Genomic DNA, 22,245 nt, shown 5'->3' on the forward strand with positions numbered 1-22,245 from the left:
GATTACCATGTGTTTGCCTCTATTCTATTTCCCCCTACCCCTATTTATCCTGCTTTCTTCCTCCTTCCACCCTGTCCATTCCCAAAAGCATTTCGCTTGCGACTTTTACCTTCCCCAATCTGACTTCCTTCCTGTCAGCCCCCCACCCTATTCTCTTCTTCTCCTCCTGTCCTGTAAGGTAACAGATTTCTATACCCTGGTGAATGTGTGTTATTCCCTTTTTGAGCCACTTCTGGTGAGCGTGAAGTCTACACGCTCCCTATTTTCCCCTCCATGGTAAAAGCTCTTTTATGTGAGATAATTTACCTCATTCTACCTCTCCCTTTCCCCTTTACTCAGTGAATTCTTCTTTCTCACCCCTAATTTTATTTTTTTAATCATCCCATCATATTACTCATAACTGTGTGTATGTGTATTCCTTCCAACTGCCTTAATAATGAGAAAGTTTTTAGGAGTTACAAGTATCATTCTTCCATGAAGGAATGTAATCAGTTTAACCTTATTGAATCTCTTATGATTTATCTTTCCTGTTTACTTTTTTGTGCTTCTTTTGAGTCTTGTATTTGACAGTCAAATGTCTTCAAATCTTTCTGATAACATTGCCCCCACCCACTGCTTACAATACCACGTTATAATTTGTGGTTTGATCTTTATGGTATTGATATATTTAATATTACTGTGAATAATTTGTTACTAGTTGTTACTACTCTTTTTTTTAAAAAAAGAACTTGATTATAGACTATTCTTGGTACTGTCAGTAACTAATCTGCATTTTAATTAAACATTATTGAACTGAAATTATTGCTTTTACTTATTTCACTTAAGACTTTTTAAAAAGGTTGGATAAATGTGCAAAACAAAGTCTATTTAGATTGAATTATTCTCCTTACTCCCTGCAATCTCCTTCTGTAGATCAGCAGTTGGATATGGAAGACTGTACTTTGACAAGTTATTCAGTCCAACTTTGGGTCCTTACAGAATTGACCTTCCTATATTAGAAAGATTCAGGCTTTGCCACAAATATTTAAAGAGGCAATTACCAGCTCCAAAGGCATATTCCCAACAGAATTGTGAATGGGCAGCCTCTTTTCGATGTCAAGTCAAGGTGTATGGGTGGGTCCAGGCAACCAGGATTGCAGAGAACTCAACAGCCTTCAAGCCACCCAAGATGGACACTTTAGTGATGGAAGGGAAGACACAACCTCCATGGGAAGCAGGAGACCTGTGTCTATAATCCTCTCTACATGAGAGACAGTCATTAAGAAGAACAATTTTGCCCATGTGAAAAGGGGACTTTAGAAGTCTGTAGCAGTCAACATGTTCCTATCCCTCAATTTGAGGTTATGGGCCCATGGACCCACACGAATTCTATCAATTATGGCTTTTGAATACCTCTGTAAGACTAGATACTCAACCCCAAGTTGGATTTCTGCAGGGTTCTTGGTCCCAAAAGGCTCCATTTTTTTAGATGAGGTTTTCTGTCTCTGTCTCCACTTTCAGAATCCAACTGAGGGAACCAGAATTAAGTGACTAACCATGGTCACACAACTAGTAAGTGTCTTGAGGCCTACCCTAATTCAAAGCACAGCTCACGTCATCTATGAGAGGCCTTTCCTAATCCCTCAATTGTTGTGTTCTTTTCCCTATCCCCTACCCCCACTGAAATTACTTTATCTTACTCTGTATATGATTTGTATATCCTTTGTATTTGTATATTTGTAAATTTATGTTTATGTTTTCCTTTCAGTGAAATGTCATTTGGGAAAGAACTATCTCCCTAGGCCCTAGGACACAGTGCCAAACATCCGATACTTATGAACTGGATTGTACTGAAATAAATTCTAAGGACAAATGAATATTTAATGGATCTTGTGGAAAGATTGAAGAATATTTGGTATTTCTATTGAGAGCAGGGGTTCTCAACTTTTTCATGAACCTCTTTGGCAGGCTGGTAAAACCAAGGGACCCCTTTCTCAGAATAATGTTTTCAAATAAATATAATAAAATACATAGGTTTCAAAGGAAACCAATTATATAGAAATGCAGTTATCGAATTTTTTTAAAGTTCATAGGCCCTTAGTTGAGAACTCCTGGAATAGAAGAACCATTCCCTACCAGCTCTGTGCAAGATACTATGCAAAGCACTGATAAGGAGTGCTGTAGAAATTCATGAGAGAGAGAATGAGAATGAATGAGTGCCTCTGGTATGGGAAATCTCAGAGTAAGTGGCCTTTGAGCCTAGAAAAAAGGCCAGGTTTTCAATATATTGGAGGTTTTTCAGGGAAAGAGGTCAGAAGATTAAAATTTGATCCTGTATCATTTTCTTATCAATTCTATTTACAAGTAATTGATTTTGTCCTGTAACTGTTATGGTTCTTTGTCTCTGAGCTTAGTTCAGAGTTCAGCTGGGTTGTGATGAGTTAAGTTAAAAAAATCTAGCTCTCCTGCCTCAAAGAATTTTGGTAATAGGGGCTAGCAATGAGCCCCTTCGTCTCTCATGAGAGTAAGAAGTGCTCATTGTCTGAGTGCAGGTGCAAGATAATAGCCCAGACTTTTGGACAGCAAAGCAGACATCCTTGAAGGATAGCTTGGTGGAGTAAAGATATCAGGCGCAAACTCCCTTGGTGTTTAAGTGACCTTGGAGAATGCATGTGAATGTAAAGGGAAGGTCAGGGACATTTCTCCTAGTTAGGAGGTTATTGAGCTGGCTGAAACCTCTCCACTGGGATGTGAAAAATGTACTTATGGCCTCAAGCATTTCTCATACAAGAATCCAAAAAGAGAATCGAGGTTTCCCAAATAATTTGACTTGACGAAAGATTCATCTGACTGACCCGGTAGGTATACTCTAGATCTCTTCTCTCTATCAGCCCATTGTGGATCTTCTAAATGTAGTTTGATCTATGACCTGGCTCAGTTTACCTATAGAGTCTGTTTAACTAGGTTTGTTTCTTTAGAGAATGTATAAGATTAGGATTCTGTTTAAATAACTTTTAATTCCACTTTTATGGTATTGAAGGAAGCATAGGATGAATCTGTCTTTTAAAAAAAAACCAAACTTTTATAGACCAAAAGAATGTATGAAATATAATTTAGTTCTTTATCCATTGTAATTTTCTCTATAAAAGCTTTCCAGAAACTTCATTTGGAGTTCAGGATTATTTTTTCTATCTCTCGAACTTGTGCTTAAGCATAAAAAAACCTCTGTAATTTTTGCCTCCATAATTTCTGCGGTTGTGGTAAAACTATTTTGGCAGCAGGTACCTACTGCATGAACTCAAAAAGGAGATATTCCACCCCCCAACAAAATGATACCTAATTTTGACTTGTCATTGTTATTCTTTATTAAAATCCTATGTGATTGCATCGTGATAATTTCATGCTTAAGACTCACTTGCCCTCATGAGCCAGCTTAACTTTCAGAGTTTCAGTTCATGGGATCCTATATTTGTCTTTTTTTAACTTTTTGAAATGCATTATTTCCATCCTTAGTATGGTGTAGATGATAGCTTGCCAGGAAGACTTAAGTTCAAGTGTAGCCTCTGATGCCTACTGGCCGGGTGACCTTGGGCAAGTTACCTACCTTGGGCAGTGTTCCAGGCCAGTGGTATCAAATAGAAATGGGACCACTAATCCATATATAAGGATCCTTTTTTGTTGTTAAAATTTTAAATCATGTCTGACTTTTCATGATCCCATTTGGAGTTTTCTTGGAAAACATATTGGAATGGTTTGTCATTTCCTTCTCCAGCTCATTTTATAGCTGAGGGAACTGAGGCAAACAGGTGATTTGCTTAGGATAACAAGGCTAGATAAGTGTCTGGAGTCATATCTGAACTCAGGAACATGAGTCTTCCTGACTCCAGGCCCAGCATTCTATCCACAATGCCACTTAGCTGCTGAATAAGGATGCATATTGACTTAGTTTTATAATGTTACATTATCTATGGTGTATTTTTATTTATTTTGTTAAACATTTCCTAATTACATTTTAACCCAGTGCTGGCACTGGGCCCAAGCTATGGCAAAACAGTACCTCCTGAACCAGATTAAAATGTAATTAGGAAACGCTTAACAACATAAAAGTACAATGCAACATAGGTAATTTGTAGTTTTCTAAGCCAATCTGCAACCCCCAGGGATTCCCTTTGGTTTGAGTTTGACACTGCTCTAGGCAATTCTCCAAGATACTCCATTTCAGAGAAGATGCCAATTTACATTGATAGCAATGCTTTCTTCCCCTGGAAATTCCCTATTACAATGAAATCCCAGGTCTAGTTATCATCCCTATCCATCAAGACCTCTTAAGATGATGGTTATTTTTTCAGTCATTTCTACTTTATTATCCAGCTCTTCCTGGTTCTGAGTCAGAAGCAGACACAGGTCAACACTCCCTGAGCTGCTTCCTCTACCTTTTCAAAACTGAAGTTGTTAGCAAGGTAAAGCAAACATTTATCAGAGGCTCTGCTTTTAGCAAGTAGGAAAGGGAGCTACCTGGTAGAAAATAAACCTCTTGGCACATGGAGAGTTTTGTCCATACTGTGAGGATGTTGATGGTACCATGGACTAGAGACATTCAACTTGTATCTCTCAACAATGCAGTGGTTCACTACCAGTTGACTCCCTGATTCATAACACTTTGACTTCTGTGCAGAAGGAAATAATATTCTGCAAAATTAAACTAGTTTAAAATTTTTTTAGCATGGCTCTAGTTATCCCAAGTAGATATCATTTATTCTTTCAATAAAATGAACATCTGCTAATGCCCAGAAACAGGGTTTATTTGATCCAAAAGGAAAAATAATATTCCATTTTCAGCACCAGCATGTCAACTCCTGAAAAAATTGTGAAGTTGGTAGCTTCTCATCAATGTCCATCATTCTAGTTTTGTCTTTTTTGGTTCATTTCCATCACCCCCAGACCCATCACAGCCTGACTTTTCCTGCCACATCCTTCTGTCTGAAAATATGCAATTCAAAATACATTTGCTGGCATTAAGTCAAGTGTGCTCACTATGTGCCAGGCAATTTGTGCTGGGGACATGATGAAAGGCAAAAACTCAGCCCTTGTTGATAGAGGAGCACACATGGACCCACGCGAATTCTATCAATTATGACTTTTGAATACCTCTGTAGGACTAGATACTCAACCCCAAGTTGGATTTCTGCAGGGTTCTTGGTCGCAAAAGGCTCCATTTTTTTAGATGAGGTTTTCTGTCTGTCTCCAAAAACTTTGTACCTACAAGATAGATACCAGGTAGATAGAAGAGAATCTCAGGGGCAGAGTCACCGGTATTAAGGGGTATTAGGAAGGGCATCTACTCTATTGCAGGCACTGTGTTGGATAGTGATAGATCAAGTATTTATTAAGCATTTATCCACTATCTTTGCTAAGAAAACCACAAATGGAGTCATGAAGAGTAGGCACGACTAAATAAAATGTCTGAACAACATCTGGGGATGCAAAGACAAGACAGCCCATTCCTTTAAGTTTACATTGTGACAGAGGAAGGCAAAAGACACATAAAGAGAAAGTGGGATATGTGTGGGGTGGTATGATGTAGAGATGCCTTGGAGGTGGCATAGAAACCTGGTTCCAAGCAAAATAAGGCTAAAGCTCACATATGAGACCCCAATATCCCAGGGATGGAATCCAAGGTTCCTGTGGGTGAGGGAAGAGGAAGAGGACCAGAGCACAAGCATGATCAAGATGGCTAAGGAGACTCCAAAGATGGAACTAGACATGATCTCTATATGCAAGGAGCTCACATCCTAATTAGAGGGATAAGACATATGCCAATAGCTGATAGTAGGTAGAATGTATAAATATCTAGAAGAGGTTCAACAGAGGGGGATGGATTCAGGGAGAGAAGATCACTTCCAAGTTGGGGAACTGAGAGCCAATTTTTAAATGAAGTTTAAGTGTTTGGTCTTCATAGTAGAGAAACAAAAACTGCCATAGGTCAATTTTTTTTATTACCTCTAGCACAGTGTGGATGCAAAAAATTAGACCACTTTATGCCTTTCTTTCTATGACATGTGGATGAAACTGGTTATTCCTGTTTTCACAACTCTGTAGAGAAAGGAAGTTCATTAAGTTTGCTGTTTGCCCAAGATCTAAGTGCATCCATAGCATTTATAACTCCTCACTCTTGCCTTAAGCCATTATATCAATGCACTCAGCCCTGTTGCTGCTTGTTTCAAACTGGCCAAGGTCAAGTCCATTATACACTATAAATAGAAGTTCAATTGTGAGTCCTCTATTAGGGATGCAGTACATGAAGGAAGGGCCCATTTTAAAACTAAATATTAGGCAAGAAAGAAAAAAGTCACCTATTATGCACAAAAAACTCCCAAGTAAAATATTTGTGGTTTTTAAACCCATAGTTTAAAAGGTGAGTCCCAATTTTGGGAAGTAGCATTCCTTATCCAAATAATATCCTTTCAGTATTTTTCCTTTTCAAAAGTACTGTGTCACACACTACTGCAATCTCTGAAAAGTAGATAGTCCTGGGCTTGAATCTTACCTCCGAAAAGCAGATTAGTTACATTAACTTCTGTGGTTGTCTTTTTCATTGTACAAGATATGTAGTTCTTCCTTCTAAATGGATTAAATCTCACCTTGTAAATAGGTGTTATGAGTGGATCTTTCATCATTTTTTTTTCTTTTCTGGCTTCTCACAAACTTAAGACTTTTAAAATCCCATCAAGTATTTCAAATGGAGTAACTGATCTTCACGAATCTGTCAGTTGATTCCGGCATATCTCAACATCAGCAATATTGCTCCTTTTCTCCTAAACATAATGAAAAGGCAGTTGCCAAGGCTTGTTGGTTTTGCCTGTACAACATATTACATATTACCTTCTTTCCTCTGAAAATTAACAGAGGAGAGACACTAGAATTAAGAGATTGGGAAAGGCTTCCTATAAAAAGTAAATCATTCTGGTGTGGGTCTTCAGCCACTCATGCCTGGACTGTTGCAATACCCGGATGGTTGCTCTTCTTGCCTCATCTCTCCCCATTTCAGTCCAGCCTCCATTCAGCTAAAGCAATCTTCCTAAAGTGCAAATCAAACCCATCCCCTTCACCCCCTCCCATTCAATAAACACCAGTGACTCCCTATCACCTCTACGATCAAACAGAAAAACCTCTGCTTGGTGTTCAAAGCCCTTCATGACCACTCTCTTCTTCCTGTCTCCCCCATACCTTTCTGGTCTTCTTGTACTTACTCCCCTCTACCCCTTTAATCTGTGATCCAGTGACATTGGCCTCCATGCTGTTCCTCAAACATGACACTCCAACTCCAGGCATTTTCGTTGGCTGTCCCCCATGCCTGGAATGTTCTCCCTCCTCATCTCCATTTCCTGGCTTTCCTGACTTCCTTCAGGTACCACCTAAAATCCCACCTTTCATAGGAAGCCTTTTCTCATCCTTCTTAATTCTACAATAATTCTAATAATCCCTGTATTATTTCCAATTTATCTCGTATATGGTTGTCTGCATGTTGTCTCCCCCATTACACTGTGAGCTGCTTGAGAGCCAGGACCATCTTTTGCTTTTCTTTGTATATCCAGGGCTTAGCACATTGCCTAGCACATAGTAGGCACTTAGTGTTTATTGACTGGCTAAGAAAAGAGATATGACATTCTTGGAATCGGGCCTTTTATTGCCATTATAACTGAATGGGTAGAGTAAAAAATAACATACTGTTTGGACTTATCAAGTGGGACAAATAAGGCAAACAGAAAATGTGTTAAAATGGTATATTAATTTTTTTCTTTTCAAACCTATGATTTAATCCATGCGGAAAACTCCATCCACTGATGCATATCCGTAACTCATCTGTAACTAAGAGACCTCCATCTCTGGGGCATGGAGAAGCTGTGTCTTGCCGAGGGTCATAAAGTTAGCAAGCGTCAAAGTCAGAACTTAAACCCTGATTTTTCTGGTCAACCCCCAATCTAATACAACACACTGTCTATATAAAATTAGAACTTGGGATCCCTGTTTCCATCAAAACCTGTCTCAAATGCCACCTTCTACTTCATCTTTTCTGGTTCCTTTTAGCTGTTAGTGTTTATTTGACAGATGAGGAAACTGAGACTCAGAAGTTAAATGATTTGCCCCTGTTCACTCAGGCAGGGAATGGCAGAGCTAGGATTCTGACCCATGTCCTCTGTCTCCAAATCCAGGGCTCCTTCCATTATTCCATGGCTCTTTCCACTATTCCACACTGTCCTCTAGAACTAAGAGCTCACCAAATCAAATGAGGAACTGAGCATTTAAAAACTTTCCTCTAGTTATAAGTGTCCTTCTGCGTGACAAGTCATCTAGATCTGTAAACAAGCACACACTTAAGAAAAACCATGACACATTATGGCTTAAGGTAAAAATAAATTTAATATACAACAATCATACTGAATGCTTTTAATACATGAAGAAAAAAATGACTTCTGCCTCCCTGTCCACTCTATCATGATGCTGTATTCTTGAGACTTAAGTCCTTCCTATATGAACACAGGAAATTGATGTCCTTATCCAGGTTTCAGACAGAAAAATACCCAGAAACGTTTGAAAATAAGGAAAGTGTCTTTGAATCTTTGGAAAGAATTCAGACTGGCTTCTTACCCACTTGTTTCCCTCCAACCTACCAGCACAAATGACATTTTCTCTTGAAAACAAACACAAACACTACTCAGGTGAAAATAATTTGATCCTTCAGTACATACTACATGAATGATAGCACTGCATTTTAAAAATTGAAGTTTTTATGTTCCATTCTGTTTAGACAAACATTTCATTTTAATTTTTTAATGGGGAAAACTATCAACAGATGTATTACTAAAATCTAATTTTTTCCACTGTTATGGGAAAAAATATTTCTTCCCCATCCAAAAAATTCTGCTTGTACTTATTTCCTAAACAACATAGGGTTAGACAGACACGTAAAAGTTTTATTTACAGTATTTTTATAAGAAACCACATTTTAAAAAATTCAACATTTCTATTTTTTCAAAGTTGCAGTATTTCAAAGATGTTCTAAGAGAGAAGCATTTGGAACACACCTGATTCAGTTCTCATAGCTAAGATTTCAAAGCTATGAGTGTGTGCCCTTTACAAAGCCCTTGAATGGTTTATGATTTTATATGTATATTATAGCTATATATACATGTGTGTATATGTTCAAATTAGGCCTCATTGAACTAAAGGCCAGTTTAGAATTGGACAAAGCTCTGAGTTAACCTTGAGCCATTAAATTGCTTGTGTATTCAAGGCTGCCAGCTTAAGAGCATGGTTGTCTTTGGAGGCTACCCCAAAATGTCAGATTTCCCTCTTTGCCTCTAACAGTCCCCAAGCCATTCTGTGCTCGCCACTGTTTGACTCTGTGATTCAGCTGAATCTTTGCTTTTAAGTATAAGTGGCATGAAAAGATGACTAACTAGTGCAATACTCAGCCATGGACACTTGGAGGGGACTTTTAATGCCTTGCTAATAACTAAACAATCTGACTTGAAGAAACAGGGCTGGTGAATGGGCCTCTTTGATGGCTATCTGCAAAAAAAGTTCATTTTTTACCTTGATTGCACTTAAGTAACAAGATTCAGCTTTGTCTAAGACCTAGGACCTGAAGAAGAAACTGATTTCTCAAATGAGCATCCTCTTCATCCTGTTTTATTCTTGGCCAAAGAGAAGCTATGACAATCTCAATTTTAGTTCTGGTTTTAAAAGGCATTATGCAAATGCCATGCTGGCTTGAAGGTGTGTCACTGGGGACTATTAGAAGGCAGCAACTGCTCCAGTGAATAAAGGTATAGGTTAATGCAAGGTGGAAGAAATGGTTAATTACTTGGAGCTTCAGAGGTTGGACTTACAATATGCCAGAAATTTTAAAAATCCTAGAGTGAGAAGGTGCCAAGATGGGACCAAATTTGCTCTGTTGTGCTTAATAGGAATGGATCAAAGTTCAAAAGAGAACGTTAAACTGTGGTAAGAAAAAGACAAACCAGGTAATGACAATTCACTGACACTAAATGCTGTATATACTCAGGTGACCTCTCAGAAGGTGGGCACAGCCTCCTAAGTGAGCAATGTGAATGAATGAGAAGTCAGGGTGATCATAAGTTTTTATAAGAAAATAATTGAAAAGCTACTAAGGGTTATTGGAAAAGGTGGCAAACGGTGGATAGAAAGTTATCAATTAAAATGCTCTTCTGTGGCAACTGATGCTAACAGGATGAACTGAAAAGTATTTTAAAAGGTATAAAAATGAGAAACATCTGCAGTAAGCCCAAGTGTGAGTGAAGGGATGGAGTTATAAAGCTGCCTATTCTAATTCTGTAAGCTTGAAATCAATCTCTATCCAATATTCAGATAACATCCGTCTATTTCTAATCTCAGGACAGTATCATAGTATTAAATTAAATCTCAAGATTCCCTCAGGGAAAGAGGGGAATTCTTATTAGGGCTTTCCTCTTCTTTTAAGGTTGGCCACCATTAAATAGAGCAGTGCCAGCACAGAGAAGCTTTCACTTGCTAAGCTGGCCTTTGTCAGTGTCTCATGACTATCCCACTATGTCCATGGGAATTCTTTTTTTAACAGTACATCCCATGACCCACTTCTTCCTTCCTAGGCTGAAGAATGTAAATATCTTTCAAAGGGTGGTACATAAGGCAACTATTGCCATGTCTCTGACTAGGTCCAAAATAAGCACCATAAAAATTCCATTTGTCTTGTCTCCATTGCTCAGGTAATTCTGATTTCAGAACAAGTGTTAGTGATGCACACAACCCAACGGAAGAGAAGGTTGGACTCTAGTCATTGCATAGAGACAGGAAGAGCAGACAACCAGAATTAGAGGATACTTTTGGTACTGAGCAGGCTGTCCACCTGCATCTTAACTAATCCAAAGGCTGAACCCATGAAGAGGCCTGAAATGAAGATAGTATTTTAAAAGGACTGAGGACTCCATGAAATTTCTGAAGAGTCAGATTCCTAGCCAAAGTGTCTGTGGTTATGAGGATTTGGCAGTGTTTGTTTTCTCTCTTAGCAAAGCTAATTTTCAAAATTAAAAAAAAGCATATTCTATCACCAGCTCACTAAGATTCTCTTTGGAAGAAGTAATTAGAGAATGTGAGACAAAGTAGATTGTGGCTTTGGAAAGACATTCTGCTTTATCCCTTTCTTTCCTTATTCCATCTTCCCTTTTAAATGATTTCTAGAGATTTATGCCATATTGAGCCCAATGGATTGACTACTCTATCCATGGGTATAATGCCTATTGTATGTAGCCTAGAAGATAACACTGTCGTCTAAACATTTTAACCTGAACAAAACCCTAACTGTTTTTTTATTTAAAGGCTTACCATGAAAATACTTAATGCTCTTTGGGTTTACTTGGGAAACAGTGCATAAGGCCTCATAAAAAGAAACGGGATGGGAGGGCACTTGGGAGGTTTTTACATTAACGTTGAGATCTAAAATTTCCAGCATCATCTCAGTGGTTAACCTTTGACCAAAGCATTTAGTAAATATGTTAAACCTAATATCAATGAATTAATAATACATTTTTTGGTACAAATGATTTATAAACAACAGATGTCAGTTTGTACTAAAACTTAAAGAACTGTTTCAACTCAGTTTTTGTTTTACAACAAAAGAATTTCTTAGGCTCCATTGTGTGCTGTTCTCTTTCCTATTTTCACTGTCCTTTCTTGTCTCCAGTTCCATTAGCTGCAGTGAAATGAACTTTGGGAAAACCATTTGTGACTTCTTTCCCTGTAAGGTTCTCTTTTGTATCTTGTCGCAGAGGCTTTTTCCGGTATGTCTGATGGACATGCAGATCAGGAAGGAAAAAAGAGTATTTCAGTGAGAGCTTTTCTATATTACTGCAACTTTTTCCCCCAAAACACTACTTAAAACTTTTTAAAGTGCTGGATTTTCACTTCTTCACAATACTGCTGCAACTTATTGTACATTATTCTTTTTTATTCACAAAACTTTCTAAGACGAATTGGCCTAACTTCTGTTAACTGCACACAAGTTTCTATCTTCTGCCTTCATGCCTTTGCACAGACTGCTCCTCTAAGAGGTCTCCTCCTCTTCACTTCCACTTTTTTGAACCCCTAGCTTCCTTGAAGGCTCAGCTCAATAGCCATCTCCGGCATGAGACCTATCCTGATTCCACCATTTGTTCCACCCAGATTACCTTGTAGATATACTTTGTACATGTTTTGTATTTACTTCTCTGTGTACCTCTTGTTTCTCACCAATAGAATGTAAGCTTCTCGAGGGAAGGGGATGTTTTGTTTTTGTCTCTCCCCAACACCTAGCATGGTACCTGATGTTCAAAAGCTACTTAATATATGCTGGTTTAATACATGAATGAACACAGAATTTCTCTTTGTTCAAAGCTAGAATATCATCTGAGCTCTACTGACACATGAAAATTAGGTAATAATCGAAGTAGTCGCATAGTTTTCAATCAAAACTTGCTTATTTCACCTATTCTATACTAGTCTATGTGTTGCTAGTGTGACTATTACTGCACTAATTATCTTTCTAGTAAGTGTAACCAGGTTTTTGGACCCAGTAAGGTCAGTCCAAGCATGTCTGAATACCTGGTTACATAAGGACATACCATTTTACAATGAGATGCTATTGAGACTGCAGCAGGAGGAGCCGAGGTTCTGGTCCAGACCTCAACTGGCCTGTGCCACTTCCCCACTACCCTGCCAAAATACATGAGCTCCACCTGCAAAGTCTAAGCAAGGGAACTGTTTTTAAGCCAGTCAAGGGTATCAACTAGCGTTGAGACTGAAATAGTCTTTGTTCACAAAGGGCTCTGGTCTAATTTGAACCTGAGTGCCCAGTTCCATCGATTACTATCATCTGCTCTTCTTTGTTCCTGGTCATGAAGTCTTTGGCAACTCAACCTATTTCACCTGCATTCATCCATAGATAGTCTCACAAGATACTTAGCTTTTGCAGCTTATATTCAAAGGCATGTTTACCCAGCCAACTTCATTAATAAAGAGGCTTGAAAAGCTGTCAAAGTGTTAGTTCCTCTGTCTATGATTTGGCTAAAACTATTATGGATTAATTTCAGCAAACACAAGTAGAAAACAAGAAGGAACTCTTTGCTTCTCTATGGAAACAGGAAACAATCGAATATAATTTCAAAAATTATTTTGCATGTCAAATTTATCTTTTTCTAATGCTCTTGACCTATGCTTCGCTTCCACAAAAATAGATTAATTTAAAATGTCATCCACATGAGGCCTATACTTTGTCATTGTTTTTATCAGTTGTTAAACAAAAGAGTTGTTATGAAGGTGCATGTTGAATCCATCTCCTTTTCTGGGTATAGTTCATTTTTATAACCACTTGGTAAGAAAAAGGCAAACATGACCTTTCCCCACTAGATAATTTCAAAGTAATTCTTCCAAGTGAAATCAACTCTGGTTGGTAGCATAACAGCAAGCTTTTTTTTTAAAAAAAAAACTCATTTACAAAACATATCTTTTTTGTTGCTATTTGCTTTTGCCTGTAAGATTTCCTGGACCAGGCTAAATTGTATGAGACATCACTCTCAAATTTCAGACTTTGAAAGTACAAGGCAAATATGTGATGTCAGAATGTAGAAATCTATAAAACAGATAACACATGGTTTACTTACCTGAGAACACTTATTTCAACTCACCTGAACATAAAAATTTAAGAATAGGATGACTAATGTGAGCATGTAGGAAGACTGGAAGATGAGACAGCCAAAAGGAAAGCCACAAGGTATCACAACCGCACTCAGGGTGTGTGATATGGTCAGCACAAACTGGATCTGTAAGAGCCACATAAAGATCAGAGCTATGGATGAATCAACTTTGGAGTCACATAAAATCTGCTTTGAAATCATAAGACTTATTCTTTAAGTTTTGCTGAGTATAGCAATAAACAACAAAATAATTTCAGCAGAATTTTTTTATCCTAGGTAGAATATTTGTAAGTGTATAACTGTTCATTACATGAAATACATGATGTATAACAAAATATGTTTTATATAACCATGTTTCCAGAGGTTGTGTGGCATAGGGGAAAGAATTCTGTATTTAGAATTGAAGTTTGTTGTTCAGTTGTTTTCAATCATGTCTGACTCTTTGTGACTCCATTGGGTTTTCTTGGCAAAGATACTGGAGTGGTTTGCCATTTCCTTTTCCAACTAATTTTACATATGAGGAAACTGAGGCAAACAGGGTTAAATGACTTGCCCAGGGTCACACACCTACTAAGCATTTGAGGCCAGATTTGAACTTAGGAAGATGAGTCTTTCTGACTGCAGGCCTGATACTCTATCCACTATACCACTTAGCTGCCCTTAGAACTGAAGACCTGTGAAAACTCTCTGGGCTTTAGTTTTCTTTTAGGCATGACGAGGGAGTAAGACTGGATGATTTCTGATGTCTTCTCCATGTTTGAAATGATCCTAGGATTCTGTGAGAGTCACAGCCTTCTGTTTTATCCCATTTGTCTATTTATGTACTGTAGAGGGAAAAGGGGGCTGGTTTTAGAATCAAAAAACCAGGTTTAAGTCCTGCCCCTGATCACAAACAAGTTACTTAAATCCTCAGTGCCCTCAGGCAAATCTCTAAGACTATATGTTGGAAAGATGGTACCAATCTGCATTGGCTGAGTCCTTTCTAAAGTGGGAGACCCTTAAACTGATGATATCAAAATTCTGTCTCCTTCTTCCCCTCCAAAAGACTATGATTTCCTTCAACTCCCATTGTATTGAATAGATTCTAAATATCTAATTTAGAGAGGACAAAAGATTTTAGTCTATAAATAAGCCTGAAAGTTTTCCAGAAGGAGCAATATGATGTAACTGAAAGAATATTGGCCCAGGAGTCAGAAGATTTAGGCCCCAGTCATGGTTCTGCCAGTAATTAGCTATTTGATCTTGGCCAGCCACTTCACATCTTTGGGTGTGATGTTCTTCATCTATAAAATGAGGGGAATGGCCCATGGTAGACGTTCTCCATGGTTCTTTTGAGCCTTAATATTCTAAAGTTTTATAACTTCATGTAATGAGGAGCTTCTTGTCTATTTCAAAGTGGCAGCCAACTCACCTTCCTCTGTTACCTACATGCACAAAGGAGACTCTAATATACAAGGATTAGTTCTTTAAAAATCAACCATCAAATCTGTGAGCTTCTAATAGGATAGAGATATCTTGGTTATCTTCCCCCTTCCATGAAAGCATGTGAATGTTATTCTATGGCCTACAGCAGGAAAAAAGTTCTTGAAATAAGGGTTAACATACCAGTTGTGCCTGTGTGAGGTATTTCTTCCACCACAGATACTTGTGCATGGATGGAATCACCGAAAGTCCATAGTAGGAGTACATTAGAATGTGGATAAAACTGTTCAGTGTTGGTCCAAAAAAACCTGTGAAAAGTACATCATAAGAATGACTATTTTAGAAACCATGAGGTTCATTGAGGCCAAAATACAACTCTTGTTTGTTTTAAAAAAAAGTTCTTTGCAGTGGATAGAAATCAGTAAGTAATTCTGATACCACTGCCTAATAATAATTACTCTAAAGGTTCTACACTGGCTATGTCATTACTCTAAATATTTAGGGCAAGTTTATTGTTGGAAGGGCTGCATTTATGGGTTTTTTTTTCAGAAAGGCAGCAGTTACCATAAGAGTTCCTGGTTTATGCTTATTACACTAATAAAGATGACACATGCTCCTGAATTGCAGTTAATCTGACCATAACTAATCTGCAAACATGTATGAGCATCTACCACATGGATATGGAAACATATAATAGGCTATCAGATGCCATCCCATAAATGTCCAATGCCTATCTGATAATATAGGCTGTGATATCTTTATCCCATCTGCATTGAGGGCCTACCTATCCGAAGCTCAAATGGTATTCCAATGCCTCCATAAAGCCTTCCCTGGTGCTCTTCTACCTAAAAAGGTTCATTTTCTCCTGTGAAACCTCATAGTGCTTGGCTAATACCCCATTTTGGACCTTACACTTATTTGAATAATTTTATTTTCAATAAATCTTGAATTATTTTGAATAATAGGTTTCCTTTTGTTCCTACATGCCTCATTTTCCTTACTGAATTGTAAACTTCTTAAGGGCAAAAATGTGTCTTATTTATCTTAAATGATTGTCCTAGGTCCTAGCACAGTGCCTTCTATGTGGTAGGCACTTACTATGTGATGGACAGAGAGAAGAATGTCAAATGAGAGGATTGGACTAGTTGGCTTTTAAGGTCCTTTCCAGCTCTGGGTCTATGACCCTAAGATCCTGTGAGTTAATGAACAAATGAAAACATTTGTGCTCTTGCTTGACAATGCCAAAGGCTCATCAAATACTGGTTTTTTTTTATCTTTGTTGGGTAATACTTTGATGACTGCATGAAAAGGATGCCCACACGCAGTGTGTACTTAAAGTGAAACTTTGAATATATCCATTAAATTCTTGCTGCAGTTTGTCCAATGTGTGAATATACACTGGACTAAAGCTTAGAGGAAAGTTACCTATAGCAACCATTTATGTTTTAGAGAAGGTGGTTGTATGTCTACTTTGTCATAATGTAATCACCCAATCTTTAAAAACTTCCCTGGGATATCAAAGTATCTACTAAGCAGAGACAGATATTTTGAATAACATGGTAACATAGGCGGTGGGTGGGATGGGGCAGATCTCGCTTCCTACTCTGGAATTCCTGTACTTCTTTGCTGTGTCTTCAACCCTCTATTATGTTGAAGCTAAAAGCTAAAAACCTGTCCCTTTATCCCAGTGGTCTGTTTATATAAAAATAATAATAATGACTGCATTTCGTTCCTCTAAGGAATTCAGAACAGTAGACAGCAGTCTTATACAATAATTCCTAAAGCCTTAGGCTTTTTACCCATTTGATCAATACTGAAGCAGACACATAATAGTAATTGCTACGCATGTTAGCTTTAAGGTTGGCAAAGTGCTTTTCATACATGATTTCACTTGATCTCCAGAACAATCTTGTGAGGTAACAAATATAGGTATTAGTATGTCCATTTTAGAGATTAGGAGACTGAATTTAGGTGATTTAGTGGCTTACCCAGGGTCCCATAGCTAGCTTCATGAGGCAGGATCTTCCTGATGAACCCAGATTCACTGACATATTCATTGCTTCACACTGCCTCTCATTAAAATATTGGTTAATTGAATAAATCATTGGATAAACTATTTTTAGTTTCATAAAATTACAGATACTGATTTTTATGCTGGGTCACTGGGCAGCACAGCCCAGGGAGTTTAGTTAATGGTATTTCTTGCACATTAACAAAGGCAAATGAGCAGCTACTAAATATCATTCTAATGATACTCAACCCTGCATATAATTTATTATTCACAGAATACTCTATTAATGCTAACCAGGAGTCTGTGGGTGCAGACATTGTTCAGATTTATTTTTAAATCTGGGGAATGTGAGCACTGATGAATGAAACAGTCAAACTTGTTCATTATCCTTTGGGCTCTCTAGTCGCCTGCCCACTTCTATTAGCAATTGAAGAAACTGAATTCAAACCCTTCTGGGATAAATGCCAAAGGACTTTATTTTCTGCTTCACACTGGTTTCAATTTGCATTTTTTTGTCATTAATGGGTGAAATCCAGTTACATGTCCTTGGGATTTAAAGTAAGAGTGCTAATAGAGTCCCAAACCTCTGGTCAAACCATCTAATGTAAATTTGGTCCACTCTGCTTTTTCAAATACTGGATATGTTTCTGAAGCTCAGTATTAGGTTATGGAAGTAACTTCCATTTTTGAGGAATGGGAATAAAGCAAAGCACTAGATGGAATAGCCTAATATCAACCACATTATCAGTGATCATGGGTATTGGTGTGTAGTATGGAGCTATTACTACTAACTACCTACCGTAACTAAAGTAGGAATGTGCAAATGTGGGTATTCTCTAAGAGCTTCTGATGGTTTGCTAAGTTTAAAAAATTTTTCAGCTACAAAAAAACATTCCTGATTTTGCCAGTGTTGCACTCTGGAAACCAGAATTGAGTTCCTGGGGCCGAGAAATGTGAGACACCTACCTCTGCTATTATGGCTGATATTGATGCTACACTACCAAGGATTGAACTGTTAGGGTCAGGGGCACGTTTATCCAGAAGTCAAAGAATGACCAGATCCTTACTTTGTCCACATGGTATCCAGTTCAGAACACACCACCAGATGTTAAACATTGAAGTATGATGGTATACATGGAGAAAAGTAATCTGACTGGTTTTTTTCCTCAGAACAAAGAAAATCGTGTCCATGAATTCTATCAGTTTGGAGAAGTAGTACCACCACAGAACTTTAGCTACCTACGAAGTGAAAAAGAAGAGTTACTTTTGTCCCAGAACAGAGCACCTGTGTACACTGTTTGCACTTGCCCAGGGCTGTCCAAAATGTGGCCCACAGACCCCATTGCAGTGTGATTTACTCACCTGCCTACAAGCATGGAAATTTACATAAATGCTTTGGTAAACAAAGCTGAGCTACCACAGAGCTCTCACTAAAATGGCAAATCAAAATATATTGTCTATTGTTTCAATAAAAACCTAAGGTTAGACAGCCCTGCGACTAGCCTATCATGTATTTACCATGCTTCCCTGAAATCATTCTCTACTTGTTTCATATGCATAGGCTTTAGCTCCTCAAATAAAGAGAAGGCTAAGCTAAAGCATTGTGTCCCTCTTCCTCTTCCTTCTCATCAAGATGGAAGGGGAGGGGTTCTCCTTGGTCCTTGCTACTCCAGGCAGGGCCCTCAGTGCTTCACACTCCTAGCTCCTTTGTAATCCTCAGGTTGGAAAATGCCTTTTCTATAGTTATTACCTTTCTAACTCATACTTAAACCCGAGATGCCTCCAGAGCTACTGCAAACATCGATAACCAGAATATCATGTTCTCTTTTCCAGGTAATTAATCATAAGATTGTATTGCTTAACATCCATGTAAAAGAGGCTTATTCCACATAAAGTTTTACACTTCCCCCTCCTTTCACTGTTTGCAAACTCTCTCATCCCAATAAAACCTCAAACCCTCTGAATAGACTTCTGAGCTGGCAACACTGAAAGAACTGTATGGAAGTCCAAATCCATGATGACAAGAATCATAATTAAACTGGGTGATACACTGTTAGTTGAGCTGTGAATTGGCCCAGACATTCTAGAAAGCAGTTTACAAATGATACTAAACTATGTGTATCCTTTGACCTGGAGACACCAAAGAAATCAAAGAAACAGGAAAAGGACTACTATATTTATTGCAGCTCTTTTCAATTGGGAGATGGCTAAATAAACTGTGGCATATGAATATAATGGAACACTATTGTGCCATAAGAAGTGGAGAAAGTTTTTTTTGTTTCAGAATTTAGTATTTGATTTTCCCAATTATGTGTTAAAATAATCTTTACATTCTTTTTTTTTAAATTTTGAGTTCCAAATTTGTTCCCTCCCTTCTTCACCTCCTCCCTCCTTCAGAAGGCAATCAATTTGATATAGATTATACATGTACAGTCATGCAAAACATATTTCCATATTAGTCATGTTTTGAAAGAAAACATAGACCAACCCCCCCCCGCCAAGAAAAATAAAGGTAAAAAAGTATGCGTCGATCCGCATTTAGACTCCATCAGTTCTTTCTCTGGAGAAGGACAGCATTTTTCCTAAGTCCTCTGGAATTGTCTTAGATCATTGTATTGCTGAGAATAGTTAAGTCATTCACAGTTGACTATTGTACAATATTGCTGTTACTGTGTACAATGTTTTGCTGGGTCTGCTCACTTTGCATCAGTTCATTTAAGTTTTTCCAGGTTTAAGAGAGATAATTTCAAAGAAACCTGGAAAGATTTGTGTGAAGTGAACAGAACAAGGAGAACTTTACAAATATAACATTGTAAAAACAAACAACTTAGAAACACCTAAGAATTCTAATCCACACAGTTAACAACCACAATTCCAAATGATGAAGCATGCTACCTACTTCTGACCAGAGAGGTAATGGCCTCATATTGCAGAATGGAGCCTACATTTTTTGATTTAACCAATGGAGGAATTTGTTTTGCATGAATATGCATATTTGTCACAAGGCTTTTGTCTGTGTGTGTGTGTGTGAACACACAAAGAGGAGGGGGTGGAGAGTGAAAAGAGAAAGAGAAAATAATTTTTAATTGAAAAATTAAATTTAGAAAATTAATGCAGGTGATAAAGAACTATATGAGAGGTGTTCCAGAACTGCAGATAGATAAATGTCTTGATTTTCAAAAATGAGGGGGCAGATTCTTCAATATACATAACTAGATCAGCGGGATACATGTACTTGGATTTCAGTGAGGAATTTAACAAAGTCTTTCTTATGAAATCCTCATGAATAAAATGTAACAGTTAGATGTGGACTTGGAGCTAGCTGAATAATTGTACCAGTGGTGATTAATGGATTGATCTCAGCCTAGAGAAATGTCTCTAGAGCTGCAGAATCCTTTATTTCACCTTTTCTGTTCATTTTTATCATGACTTGTATTTCACAGTATTACATTTGCATCTCCAGCACCTTACACATGACAGATGCTTAATAAATGCTTGTTGATTGATTGAAGACATAGTCAATTAAACAAATTCAACAAACATTTATTAGTCACCTATTATGCAAAGGAAGAAGGCAGCTAGGTGGTTTAATGGGTAGAGCACTGGGCTTGGAATCAGGAAGACTCTTCCTGAGTTCAAATCGAGCCTCAGATACTTAGTTGTGTGACACTGGGCAAGTCACTTCACCCTGTTTGCCTCAGTTTCCTCATCTATAAAATGAACTGGAGAAGGCAATGGCAAACCACTCCAATATCTTTGCCAAGAAAACCCCAAATGGAGTCACAGAGAGTCAGACACAACTGAAACAAAGAGGAAGAGGAGGGTATTGTGCCTTTGAGAGTTCAGAATTTTTTTTGTAATAACTATAAACTTCCCTGAAGCAAAGCTCCATCTTGTTAATATCAACATTCTTCTAGTGTTGTGTGGTGGTAAATCATAGAATAATGTGGTCTCTAAAGAACTGAAAATGGATAATAGAGAGGCCCATGATAGGTGTAACACATCAAAAACAAGGAATCATGAAGGAGAAGTATGGTAAAGGATGATGTCAAACAAACAGATGAGCAAAAGCAAGTGAAGGTTTATTGACGGACAGTTTATCACCTGGCCCAATTAGGTGGTACAATGGACAGAGTGCTGGGCCTGGAGTAAGAAAGGTCTGAATTAAAATGTGATTTTGGATACTTAATAACTGTGTGACCCTGGGCAAGTCACTTAACCTCATTTGCCTCAGTTTCCTCATCTGTAAAATGGGGATAATAATAGCACCTGCCCTGTAAGGTGAGGATTGACTAAGATAATAATTGTAAAGTGTTTAGCACAGGGCCTGGCATACAGTAAGCATTATATAAATGTTAGCTATTATTTGCTCCACTAGCATCCTTGTAATGATATGAGACATCAAAGAGCAGGTTAGGTCGATCTCCTGTGACAAACATATGGGAAGACACAGAGGAGGAGCAGGCATGGATGGGTAGCCACCAGCATCCTTGGAGATATGAGATCACAGATTCATTTACATATATGTACTAGGTGCTGGAGGGAGAAATACAAAAAGTAAAGTCTTTGCCCTCAAGGAGCTTACATCTTCCTAGATGGCATGTTTATCAGACTTATGGATGTCATGAAGCTTGGAGAGACTGTCAAATAATTGGATGAGAAAGTCAAAATCCAAAAGATTTCAACAGTCAACTAGCATTTATTAAACACAGACAATGTGCTAGGCACTCTGCTAAGCTCTGTAGTGATACCACAAATTGATTAAGATGAAGTTTAACACACACACAGAGAAAGAACCCTACATTTGAGTTTACAAGAATATCAACTGAGGAAGGGAGATTGAATAGTGAAAAAGATCTGAGGATTTTAGTGGACTGAAACTCATAATCAGTCAATAATGCTGCTTTAATAGAAGCATAGTGTCCAGAACGAGAGAGGTACTCTGTACCAAATATTTTAGGAAGAACATTAAATGAAGTGTGACCAGAAGAGGGCCACCAGGGATACAAGGAGACTAAAAGACATGCCATCTAAAAATAGGTTGAAAGAACTGGGGATTTTATTAGGATAAGCAGAGATTAGTAGGAGACATTAGAGCTACCT

The 22,245-nt window shown here is 37.9% G+C and overlaps 1 protein-coding gene across 1 annotated transcript in view; it reads right to left on the reverse strand.

Moving 5' to 3' along the window:
• Positions 1-8,381: 8,381 nt before the first annotated feature.
• Positions 8,382-22,245, reverse strand: part of ELOVL2 (ELOVL fatty acid elongase 2) — an 89,816-nt gene continuing 75,952 nt past the window's right edge. Inside the window, exons 5-8 of the mRNA XM_036757654.1 lie at positions 18,210-18,381; positions 15,315-15,439; positions 13,701-13,835; positions 8,382-11,825 (exon numbers count right to left, since the gene is read on the reverse strand). Of these exons, the coding sequence (XP_036613549.1) occupies positions 11,700-11,825; positions 13,701-13,835; positions 15,315-15,439; positions 18,210-18,381 (558 nt within the window). The 3' untranslated portion in view covers positions 8,382-11,699. The remainder of the gene's footprint in view (positions 11,826-13,700; positions 13,836-15,314; positions 15,440-18,209; positions 18,382-22,245) is intronic.

Source organism: Trichosurus vulpecula, chromosome 1 (genome assembly GCF_011100635.1).
Source record: "Trichosurus vulpecula isolate mTriVul1 chromosome 1, mTriVul1.pri, whole genome shotgun sequence".
NCBI lineage: Eukaryota > Metazoa > Chordata > Mammalia > Diprotodontia > Phalangeridae > Trichosurus > Trichosurus vulpecula.